The 13,002-nt window shown below is 44.6% G+C and overlaps 1 protein-coding gene across 2 annotated transcripts in view; it reads right to left on the bottom strand.

Annotated features, from left to right (window-relative positions):
• LOC121535288 (rho GTPase-activating protein 21-like) overlaps positions 1 to 13,002 on the bottom strand; it is a gene marked incomplete at its 5' end in the record, with an annotated part of 71,576 nt that overhangs the window by 16,930 nt on the left and 41,644 nt on the right. For both annotated transcript variants that reach the window (XM_045205872.1, XM_041842189.2), the window contains 9 exon segments: positions 3,053 to 3,214; positions 3,420 to 3,562; positions 3,876 to 4,000; positions 4,141 to 4,205; positions 5,303 to 5,608; positions 5,851 to 5,976; positions 6,828 to 6,873; positions 6,985 to 7,087; positions 8,442 to 8,585. In XM_045205872.1, coding sequence (XP_045061807.1) covers positions 3,053 to 3,214; positions 3,420 to 3,562; positions 3,876 to 4,000; positions 4,141 to 4,205; positions 5,303 to 5,608; positions 5,851 to 5,976; positions 6,828 to 6,873; positions 6,985 to 7,087; positions 8,442 to 8,585 — 1,220 coding nt within the window.

Here is a 13,002-nt window from a genome sequence, read left to right as displayed (position 1 = left end):
GGTCAAATACTTATTTCCCTCATTCAAATGCAAATCAATTCATAACATTTTTGACATGTGTTTTTCTGGATTTATTTGTTGTTATTCTGTCTCTCACTGTTCAAATAAACCTACCATTAAAATTATAGACTGATCATTTCTTTGTCAGTGGGCAAATGTACAAAATCATCAGGGGATCAAATACTTTTTTGCCCCCTCACTGTATGTTAGCTATTTATCAGTCTTATTGCTTGGTTGGAGTCTAACGATTTTCCGGGCCTTCCTACCACACTGCCTGATAGAGATGTCCTGGATGGCAGGGAGCTCGGCCCCAGTGAGGTACTGGGCTGTCCGCACCACACTCTATAGCGCCATGTGATCGAGGGCGGTGCTGTTGCCATACCAGACAGTGATGCGGCCAGTCAAAATGCTCTCAATGGTACAGCTGTAGAACCTTTTGAGGATTTGAGGGCCCATGCCAAACCTTTTCAACCTCCTGAGGGGGAAGAGGCGCTGTTGCGCCTTCTCCACGACTGTGCGCGTGTTTGGACCATTTCAAGTCATTAGTGATTTGGACACCAAGGAACTTGAAGCGCTCGACCTGCTCCACTGTTGCCCTGTCAATGTGGGCATGATCGCCGTGGGCATGATCGCCCAGCCCCCCTCCCCCCTCCGCCCGCCCCCCCTTTCCTGTAGTCCACGATCAGCTCCTTGGTTTTACTGACGTTGAGGGAGAGGTTGTTGTTCTGGCACCACACTGCAAGGTCACTAACCTCCTCCCTGTAGGCTGACTCATCCCCGCCGGTGATCAGGCCTACCACCGTTGTGTCGTCAGCAAACTTGATGGTGTTGGAGTCGTGCGTGGTCACACAGACGTGGGTGAACAGGGAGTACAGGAGGGAACTAAGCGCACACCCCTGTGTTGAGGGTCAGTGCAGCAGAGGTGATGTACTATAATGTACCCTCACCACCTGGGGTCGGCCCGTCAGGAAGTCCAGGATCCAGTTGCAGAGGGAGGTGTCCTAAGAGTCCTAAGCTTGGTGAAGAGCTTGGAGGGGACAATGGTGTTGAACACTGAGCTGTAGTCAATGAACAGCATTACATTTACATTTTAGTCATTTAGCAGACGCTCTTATCCAGAGCGACTTACAGTTAAGTGAGTGCATACATTTTTCATACTGCCCCCCCGTGGGAAACGAACCCACAACCCTGGCGTTGCAAACGCCATGCTCTTCCAACTGAGCTACAAGAGGGATTCTCACATACAGTTGAAGTCGGAAGTTTACATACACCTTAGCCAAATACATTTAAACTCAGTTTTTCACAATTCCTGACATTTAATCCTAGTAAAAATTCCCAGTCTTAGGTCAGTTAGGATCACCTCTTTATTTTAAGAATGTGAAATGTCAGAATAATACTAGAGAGAATTATTTATTTTTGGCCCATTCCTCCTGACAGAGCTGGTGTAACTGAGTCAGGATTGTAGGCCTCCTTGCTCGCACACGCTTTTTCAGTTCTGCCCACAAATGTTCTATAGGATTGAAGTCAGGGCTTTGTGATGGCCACTCCAATACCTTGACTTTGTTGTCCTTAAGCCATTTTGCCTCAACTTTAGAAGTATGCTTGGGGTCATTGTCCATTTGGAAGACCATTTGCGACCAAGCTTTAACTTCCTGACTGATGTCTTGAGATGTTGCTTCAATATATCCACATAATTTTCCTTCCTCATGATGCCATCTATTTTGTGAAGTGCACCAGTCCCTCCTGCAGCAAAGCACCCTCACAGCATGATGCTGCCACCCCCGTGCGTCACGGTTGGTATGGAGTTCTTTGGCTTGCAAGTTATCCCCTTTTTCCTCCAAACATAACGATGGTCATTATGGCCAAATAGTTCTATTTTTGTTTCATCAGACCAGAGGACATTTCTCCAAAAAGTATGATCTTTGTCCCCATGTGCAGTTGCAAACCGTAGTCTGGCTTTTTTATGGCGGTTTTGGAGCAGTGGCTTCTTCCTTGTTGAGCGGCCATTCAGGTTATGTCAATATAGGACTTGTTTTACTGTGGATATAGATACTTTAGTACCTGTTTCCTCCAGCATCTTCACAAGGTCCTTTGCTGTTGTTCTGGGATTGATTTGCACTTTTCGCACCAAAGTATGTTCATCTCTAGGAGACAGAACACGTCTCCTTCCTGAGCGGTATGATGGCTGCGTGGTCCCATGGTGTTTATACTTGCGTACTATTGTTTGTAGAGATGAACGTGGTACCTTCAGGCATTTGGAAATTGCTCCCAAGGATGAACCAGACTTGTGGAGGTCTGCCATTTTTTTTTCTGAGGTCTTGGCTGATTTATTTTCATTTTCCCACGATGTCAAGCAATTAGGCACTGAGTTTGAAGGTAGGCCTTGAAATACATCCACAGGTACACCTTCAAATTGACTCAAATGATGTCAATTAGCCTATCAGAAGCATCTAAAGTCATGACATCATTTTCTGAAATGTTCTAAGCTGTTTAAAGGCACAGACAACTTAGTGTATGTAAACTTCTGACCCACTGGAATTGTGATACAGTGAATTATAAGTGAAATAATCTGTCTGTAAACAGTTGTTGGAAAAATTACTTGTGTCATGCACAAAGTAGATGTCCTAACCAACTTGCCAAAACTATAGTTTGTTAACAAGAAATTTGTGGAGTGGTTGAAAAACGAGTTTTAATGACTCCAACCTAAGTGTATGTAAACTTCTGACAACTGTAGGTATTCATTCCTCTTATCTAGGTGGGTGAGGGCAGTGTGGAGAGCAATTGAGATTGCGTCATCTATGGATCTGTTGGGGTTGTATGCAAATTGGAGTGGGTCTAGGGTGTCTGGGATGGTGGAGTTAATGTGTGCCATAACCAGCCTCTCAAAGCACTTCATGATTACAGAAGTGAGTGCTACTGGACGGTAGTCATTGTGGCATGAAGCCTTAGAGTTCTTGGGGACAAGAATGATGGTGGTCATCTTAAAACATGTGGGGATTACATATTGGGACAAGGAGAGGTTGATGTGTGTGTGTGTGTGTGTGTCACTCACATCTTCTTGGATGTCGATGTCACTCATCAGTCCTTTATTGTCCAGCTCCTCCTGCATGCTGGAGATGGCAGCGTTGTTCCCTGGTACTCTGTAGATCCCAGTGTACTCTAGCCCCCTCTCCTCTACCAGCTTACAGCACACCTCCACGATGAGAGGAACAAACTACACAGCATACAGCCTTTAGCGTTATACATATTGGATGAATCAAGAAACAAATAAACAGATACCACTTTCATATACACAAAGTATAACTTAAACGTCACACATTTAGACCATCAAAGGAGAACAAAACACATGCTCAATTCATTCAACATCATTTCCACCATGTCTCTCTCACATGTAAACACACGCAAACTCTCTCACTTACCCTGTTGGTCTGTGCAGATGGGCAGTCATCGAGGCGCACCCCAAAGGTGACCCCAGTTGTGGTCTTCTTCTCAAAGGGCTTCCTCATGATGCCGGGGATGCCCCTCCTCCAGGCAGCCTTATCCCGTGGAGGACTGGAGTCATCTGACAGAACACACACAAAGCAGCCATGTCAGACCAGTCCACACTACAGATACACACACTCAAACCACACTAGCTACTGGAGGGTCAACAGCTGCTTCTGCAGACAGTCAAAGATACACATTTTCAATAACATATTTCCACACGAAGAGCTATCATATTTATTGTCTACTGTTGTGGTGTAATGTGCACCTTTACTGTGTAGAATAGCTACAACTTCTGCACTATTCCCTCCTTTCCAGCTTTGTAAAGGACACAGCACGTCTACTGGTGGTAATTGTAATCCCTTGTTTTAAGCCCTCTGTAGTGATCTTACCCCGCTCTCCTGTTTTGGGTGAGTGTGGGCTCTTGCCCTCTCCCTTCCCCCCCAGGAGGGTGTGTCTGATACTGAGGGACTGCCGGGAGGTTTTGGGGGAAGGCTCAGTCTTGGTGCTGGGAGCACTGGATCAAACACAAAAACAAAAATATTATAGTACATTCAATTATACTCTGTGACTTTAAGGGCTTGTGCATAGGAGTTAGTGTAAAAGGATGTTGCATTGTGGGTGAAATAAAGAGGGCATGTGTGTCAGGCTGCATACCTCATCATGGTGTTGTACTCTCTGATCTTTCTGCTGATCAGGTCCTGGCTGGTTATACCAGCATTCTGAAACACAACATGGACAAGAAAGTCAGTCCATGTAAAGAATCAAACCTAAAGGATTTATCACTGATATTATGAATCTATCAGTCCTGCACAATCGATAGTACAATTTCTCCAGTATACGTAATCTTATTAAATATCTACAGTTTTTGTAGAGTTCAAAGTGAATATGATTTAGTAGTTTACCACACTGAATCCTGTTTGTGCTATTTAGAAGTCATGGGTTGGTCCCCAGTAGTGAGACTCTGTGGGAGACTGAGACCACAGACAAAGACCCAAGGCTAACTGAGAAGGGGCAAACAGCTGAACAAGCATGTGCACTGTTAGCTCATTTCAAAGGCAAACAGACAAGTTAACATAAAACCAAGATGAGGTGATAGAACAGCAACAGTAAATCATTCTTGTTAGGGTCCAGCAGGGGATGTTTTTATATTTTCTGTAGCCTAGTGATATCATACATACAGTATGCATAAAGAATCAAGGGGTAATTTCCCGGACACAGTTTAAGCCTAGTTCTGGACTAAAATACATTTTTCAATGCATTTTCAGGAATAGGCTTAATCTATGTCAGGGAAACTGCCCCTAGTGTTAAAATGGTTTGACATTATTAGGCAGTAGTAGTAGTCAGTCTACACACAGAACAAAACAGTGTGAGTCTTATTTGTGGGGTAAACACCAAGGCAACCGGGACAAACTCTTCATAGCAGTAAACCCAAGGGGAGGAGCGGTTAACAAAGGGGGCTTAGTCTCTCTGTCCAAAATCTATTGTTTCTACTAGTGACCAAGGACAGTGAGAATGACTGGTGTAAATGAGATCCAAGAAGTGTCGCCTAAGCCCCAATGCAGGCTAGGCTACTCACAAGTGAAGGCTGCAAAAAAAAGGACACTAGCATTTGAAACAACTGCCTTGAGGTAAGGTTATGACCTGGGGACCCGAATCTTGGTATAAATGCTAGCTACTGTATGTGAATCACTTTGGATAAAAACATATGCTCAGCAAAGAATGATTAAATCTAAGAGGCATTACAATGACATCATGTGATTATGATGAGATTAGTAATGCAGTAAATTACAGCAGTGTCTTTCCCAGCAGAACCCACCTCATCATCCAGATTACTATTCTCCTGGATGACTCTGATCCAGGACAGCATGTCATCCCTGCCCTCCGCCTGGAACAGGTACTCGCAGTCCGACGTGGTCAGCCGCAGCACATTCTTGCGTTTCGTGTCGCTGTAGGAGATGTCAATCAGGCAGGCCTTGATGCTGATTGGCTGTGGGTCGTCGTCAGACTGGGAGTGGGAAGAGGCGTGAGAGACGCCGTCCTTCTTGTCCTTATAGAGTGTGAGGGCGTGGCCTCGCAGCACGGCATACATCTGCTTCCACGACCTCGAAACCCCACCCACACGCTACAAAGATTTGGGGAGAGAGAGAGAGCGCGAGAGAGAAATGTCGAGATAAGGCTCTGCATGAAGATCAAAATAGTTTGCAGTGTGTGGGTGGGCGTGCATGTTTCCTTTTTCACACTATTGTGGATATTTTTGTTTCACATTGTCCTTTCCAGCAACTATGGTGGATACGTAACCAGACCAGCACAGTAGAGTTCCACATGATTTGGCAATATGAAAAGGGTAGACGTGTGAACATATACCTTGCTCTTCTCAGTGTTGAGCTGCCTGAAGTTGAGCCAGCCTTCTTTAGAAGAGTCACTGAAGATATCTGAAGAGGAGTCCCTTCTGGAGCCAGAGTCATCAGACGACTTGTGTCCATCCAGAGCCTACACACACACACACACACACACACACACACACACACACACACACACACACATACAGTAATAGGAGTATCAGCAGAAACACAGAGCCTGTGCTCTTAAAGAAAAGAGCGTCAATCCTCAGGGAGTCCCTTTCTACTGCTATCTCAGGAGCATCAAAGCCTGACTACTGCAGAAAAATCACAGACAGGTGAGTTCATTATGGCTGAGGAAATCAAGATAAGCCAAAAACCACACAACACATCCTGTCAATGTGATCAGAAAACCTTTCAAAGGCACATCGAGAATACAAAAGACTGAATTCAAAACCAATTTCATAAAAGTAGCAGCTTGTCAGACCGTCAGGCACTGTGTGTGGAAAAGGGGAATATCTAGCCCTAATCATAATGGTCCCTAGCAATTAAACAGACGTTATAAACACAGCCAACATGTCATGGTTAACCCTTTATAGAGCTGTTATAACCCTTTATAGAGCTGTTATAACACAGCCAACATGTCATGGTTAACCCTTTATAGAGCTGATATAACCCTTTATAGAGCTGTTATAACACAGCCAACATGTCATGGTTAACCCTTTATAGAGCTGATATAACCCTTTATAGAGCTGTTATAACACAGCCAACATGTCATGGTTAACCCTTTATAGAGCTGTTATAACCCTTTATAGTTGTTATAAACACAGCCAACATGTCATGGTTAACCCTTTATAGAGCTGTTATAACCCTTTATAGAGCCGTTATAACCCTTTATAGTTGTTATAAACACAGCCAACATGTCATGGTTAAACCTTTATAGAGCTGTTATAACACAGCCAACATGTGGTTAATTAACCCTGGATTGATCCGTGTCCTCACCTTTCTCAGGCCTCTCAGGCCAGGCATGTGTTTACTGTTGGACCGGCTGGAGACCGAGAGGAGGAGGGGGACAAAATGGCCGATATTAGGAGGATGAACAGAGAACCAATGGAAGAGTATCATGAGAAGATAAGACCACATTTCAAAAGGGACTTACCCTCTGCCTTCCTCTTTGTAGTTATCCAGACCCTCGTCACAGGATTTGGACCTCTCTTGTTTGGTCGCGGCATCAGACTCCAGGATAGCATTTCTGAGGGACTCTTGAGAATAGAACGTATATACAGCGACAGTGTGAGGGGCTGTGTCTTGGCAAAAGGGGCACGTAAGTGTTTTAGGGAGTCAGGACAGAGTGATGTGTCAGCTGAGTATTATTGGTGAGGGTCAGTGGTGGTTTTAGGGCTCAATATCACAGGACTAGGGATTCAAATTTCGGTCAATTTTGCTGCCGACTAACTGACCCTTATTAACCAGTCAACAAACGATTACATTTTCTCGAAACGGTAAAATTACTTGACCAACAGAAAATACTATTAGAGATCTGTATACAACGACGAGATGATTACGTTTCCGCCCTAACAATGGGAGGCGTCCCAAGGCGGGAAGGGCTTATTTTGGACAGATTTTGGCGAGAATGAAACCTCTCACTTCGCCTCTTCCTCTCTGATACTATGCATGCATACAAGGACCGGACATTTTTCATTAAGAGCTCACTGAAAACATGCAACAATAGCACGCCTATTGTCTTACAGTCAAAAGGCTATAGCCTATTATTGAACATGCAACTAATAAAACGTCATTTTCAAACATTTGCCAAAATGCAATTCGCAGAAAACACAGTTCTAAACGCAGCTAACGCGAGCAGTTCCATATGTAACAGAGATGAAAATCTCAGTTAGAAACTTAGAAAGAGCAACTACTATGATGGGTTGCTATTATGACTAGGATTGTGTCTTTGGCTTCTGGACAACGAAAGAAAGTTGATATGAAAACCAATAGAACAGGAGAGAAATGCTGGTTATTGGCACAAGGAAGTCTTAAATAATTGCCTCCACGTCTCTTTGGATGGATTTTCGCAAGGCTACTTTGAAGCAAGGTAAGACATGCCTCATTATTTCAAGTAAAGTAAAACGATCAGGTTTCAAACAATTATACTGCCTCAAGCTCACATTGCAAAGTGGTGGGTGACTCGCTGATAGTAGGCAGGCTATAGTTTATGCATCCGAATGGGAGGCGCGCTTTATGAGTTGAGATTGAGATTTAGAGTTGTTATTTGTTGCGCAATGACTGGGCTTACAAAAGCAGGTTTCACTCCAGTAGCCTCCAGGCTTTTTGAGGAGCCACTCTCGTGCTGTCTGACAGGTGGTAGGCTATTCCGCTCCTCAAACTAGGCTCTGTAAGCTGTGCGTGTGATAAATAAAATGCATGACGACTAACGAATATACACACACGCCAATTTAATTCCACAAAATTATGCAAAATAACCTATAGACCGATAAGCATTACCACCAATGACTGAAACAGACAACAATGGCATTGATAACACAGCAACAGACAGAACTGTATCTGCATCATAACCATGACAACCAGCAGCCCCGCCCCCAGAGTGCCTCTTACCTTGGCCATGTGACAGCTGTCGGCGAATGAAAGGGCACGGGGAGGAGCTTGGGTTCAGGGGGCGTATGGCTGGAGCGCCAGATATCACAGCGGAAGCAGGAAAGGACGTGGCCTCATGGTCAACACTCGGGCTAGCCGGCTCATCTGCAACCACACAACACACACTTGGGTATTACATGATTGACAAACTTCACTGTCATCATCATCATCCCCATGAACTTCCTCATCATCATAATGGATAAAACTTTGGATTATGTTGCAACAAAAATAATTCAGCTTCCTGAGATATTTCAGTTATGCATCACCAGCAAGTAGACCACTGCAGAATTAAAAAGAGTCCCATTGTAACCCTTGCATGGCACTACACCAACAACACGGCTGCTAGAAATGAGGACGTCTCTCCCGCTCTCTTCCCCTCTCTGACATGTCCCCTTTTTAAAAAGAAAAGTGTGAAACTTAACTGCTGAGTAAGTGCAGCATCTCCGACTCCGCCCACCCCTGTGCTCCGAGCCCAAAACAGCTCAGAGTACAAAGCTGCTCTCTGCCTCCAGCTGTGGGGCTTGTTGAGCTAAATTTAAAAGCCACTGCCCTAGTTCCTTCTTTCCAGCCTCCCAGGCTGCGCCCATCTCTCACCTCAACCAGGGCCAAGGAGAAGGGGTGTGAAGGAGCAATGTAACCCCATAGGCATCTGTCACTAATATAGGCCTAACCCATAGGCATCTGTCACTAATATAGGCCTAACCCATAGGCAGTTTCACCGTCTCTGTGGAGACAAACACCCCCTGATGTCTTTAGATCTAGTGTCACTAAATACAGCTAGATAACATGGGCCAAATGTACAACAACCCCATTGATGGTGTCTATATGAAGGAGCATACAAAGGAGGTATGTACCACCACCCACCCAACCTTTTGAGATGCAAAATAACTGCATACAAGAAACTGCACTTCTTCTAGGTTACACACTGACCCCTTCCCCCGTCTGTGGAACTCAACACACCGTCTGGTTCCTCCAGCGTCAGATAGCGGCGCTCACACTCCTGGCAGGCCCTGCACCAGCCCCCCTGGTCCAGCCAAGCCCAGGACCCCAGCCCCATACCCAGCCTGTCCACCAGCAGCATGCTGCAGAGGGAGGGGGAGGACCATCACCGCACCGCACCTGGCCTGGTCAGAATCAGACTGGCCCAGTACCAGAGCTCCTCACTCTGGGATGGAAACAACATCCCAGCTTCTCTGGTTGTGGTCGTACTGCATCCCCGGGTGTGATGGTAGTACTCCCATACAAGTCCTGGAGTTCCTTGCAAAGCTCAAAGGTGAAACATCACAAGATAAATCCTCAACGAGGGATCGTATTTGAAGACCCTCATAACAATATCAAGAGACAGTCGAAGTTAAATCCACATTTGAACTCCTTAAACTAAAATCCAGCAGGTGATGGATGACCTTATTCCAATAACACCCGGCATTTTAAAAATCCCAATAAAACCCAGACTGACTCCGTCAGCTGTTAGATCCAAGAGGGTAAAGAATGACCTTGACCAGAGCATTGGCTAAAGAAAACTAGTGAGTGACCGGTTCTGCCACTCTGGGCCATCGGTATGGAATCTGACCTCACATGACGAGGAGGGCCCCAACCGTACAGACAGTGGCCTGCTGGTCTTTCAAATGGGTCATTGGTGGGAGCCTGAGGGTTGGTCAGAGCTGGTCAATCAGACCTCTGTTCTCTGGATCACATCATGGGCACCAGGCCCAGAGTGGTGGTGCTGTGGCTGCCCCATCACCCTCCCTCCTCACTGTCACTGCCTGCTTTGTCTGCACCTGGCCTGGCCCTGCCTGATCCACTACCAGCAGTGGCAGTATGGATGTACCATGACAGGAAGGCATGTAACTGTTACATTCTGGATAACACAAAAATACATTTTTACTGGTTAAATTAAGGTAATCATCACCAGTAAGGCAGTCTGGTATGACAGACATGATGATGGGGACATACGTGCTGTGTGGAGGGGCGTTCACAAGAAATGTGAGTGATAAAATTACATTGTCTCTAACAGGCAATTTGTCTATTGAAAGGCAAATTCAAGAGCAGACTTTAATCATTTTAACAATGCCTTCAGTAAGTTAACAGAAGGTGCTTCAGTACCATTCCACAGCATAGCCCTTTGAAGTGAATGTCTAAAGGCGTCAGTATGCTACAGTTCGGATGGGGGGCAGCCGAAGTCGGCTAGGCGCACCGAACAAGTGTGCTCGCATACTCCCTTAAGACCTTCGCTTGAAAAACAAGAAAAAATGCGCCGTAGCCAGTATACACTTAATCAAAATAGTCTGAATTAATCTAAAATAACGCAAGAATTCTGTCATTCATTTTGAAGTTTTTGCAGAGGAGATCTTAGTCGCGCAATTTTACATCTAACTAAAGATGTTTGGTGCAGTATTTCTCAATGAAATGTTTTGCATGAAAACAAGTCGTCCCTCGTTGAATGACAAATCCTTTATTTAAAAATCCCTACTGTTGACCAATCACCGACGAAGGGGCCTAGACTTCGGCTCCAAACTTCGGCTTGAAAAAACACTTTAGAGACCTCAGGAGGCTGAAGAAATGTGGCTTGGCACCTAAAACCCTCACAAACTATTACAGACGCACAATTGAGAGCATCCTGTTGGGCTGTATCACCGCCTGGTACGGCAACTGCACCGCCCGCAACCGCAGGGCTCTCCAGAGGGTGGTGCGGTCTGCCCAACGCATCACCGGGGGCAAACTACCTGCCCTTCAGGACACCTACAGCACCCGATGTCACAGGAAGGCCAAAAAGATCATCAAGGACATCAACCACCCGAGCCACGGCCTGTTCACCCCGCTATCATCCAAAAGACGAGGTGAGTACAGGTGCATCAAAGCTGGGACCGAGAGACTGAAAAACAGCTTCTATCTCAAGGCCATCAGACTGTTAAATAGCCATCACTAGCCGGCTACCACCCGGTTACGCAACCCTGCACCTTAGAGGCTGCTGCCCTATACACTTGGAATCACTGGCCACTTTAATGAAGAAACGCTAGTCACTTTAATAATGTTTACATACTGCTTTACTTACTCTATTCTACTGTATTTTAGTCAATGCCACGCCAACATTGCTCAATCTAATATTTATATATTTCATATTTCCATTATTTTACTTTTAGATGTGTGTGAATTGTTAGATACTACTGAACTGTTGGAGCTAGGAACACAAGCATTTCGCTACACTGTGACGAGGTGTGAAAGAAAGAGTCAGGCGCAGGAGGTAAAATACCGAAGTCCAGAGTTTAAACCGTTTGCATAAATCAAACGGCCCAAGCGTCAAACCAAATAAATTGTTAGAGACCCCCCATCTTAGCAGTGTAGAGAAATGTGAATTTATAAGCCAATTTCCTGTAATTCTACACATTTCTCCATGGAGCTGAGAGACATTTTTGCAGTTATAAAGCTAATTTCCTGCAATTCTATGCATTTTGCCATGGCTAATGCTGTGTTCTTTTGCTCATACATAATAACAAAATATATACTGCTAAATTAAATGTTTTTTTTTTATTTTCCATTGACTTACTTTTGCAACCTCTGACAACATTTTCCCGGGAAGCCCAATTCCCCATTCAACCACTGACGAGATCTCCTCACAATGATCTCAAACTGTGTTTCTAATACACAATGAAATTAAACAGACTACCCCTTGCTAATCAGGAAACTCTTGGGTATATTGTGGTAGACTGTCATTACAATTGTTTCACAGGAACCTGGTAAAATTATGTTTGTAGTGTAGTTAGCCACTGAATGGCTCTAAATTAACTATCAACATGCAGTCAAAGCTATAACCACGTTTGGAGCCAACTAGTGCTCTCAAATCGTATCCGGATGTTGACAGCAGATGGGAGAAAAGTTTTATTAAGTGGTTAACTAGCTAACTAGCGTTAGCAACGTTTGGTGGTCAATGAGACAGAGTTAGCTAAACAGCTGAGCTAGCAAACAATGTAATAAATGTATAATGTCGGATTAAAAACAATACTCCACCAACAGGCTCTGCATTTCAGTAATCACAGTAGCAAGTACCCCTGGTGCACTTTTAAAGTATTTAGCCATTTAAACAATTCATTATTTAAAGAAAACTGTTTTCCCCACTGCCCTCATGCATTTCAAATGTGAACTTGTCCGAGGTGTCGGACTCGATGGCAGTTGCTATCCATTGGAGCGCTGAAATTGGTTGCACAAAATTCTGGGGCGGGGCTTAGCGAAGGGTAAACTCTCCCCGACTGCCTAGCTTTTATTTTGGTGATTGTTAGTTCAAAAATATTATATTATAAAAAAAAATACACAGGTCTATTATCTTTTCTACATACTTTATCTGGTACACTAAAAGCGTTTTTTTCGGGAGGGGGGGGGAGCTAGTGAGCACCACATGGAGTAGACGCTTCTCCGACTACCTCCTCCTCAAATTTGATTTAAATTCTACTTTTGCCTGACCAAACTGCTACATAGAGCAACCCTATGAGAAACACGGCCAAGGGGAAACTAATTAATCCAACAACAA

This window comes from Coregonus clupeaformis, chromosome 21 (assembly GCF_020615455.1).
Source record: "Coregonus clupeaformis isolate EN_2021a chromosome 21, ASM2061545v1, whole genome shotgun sequence".
NCBI lineage: Eukaryota > Metazoa > Chordata > Actinopteri > Salmoniformes > Salmonidae > Coregonus > Coregonus clupeaformis.
This window is presented reverse-complemented; position numbering and strand designations above follow the sequence as displayed.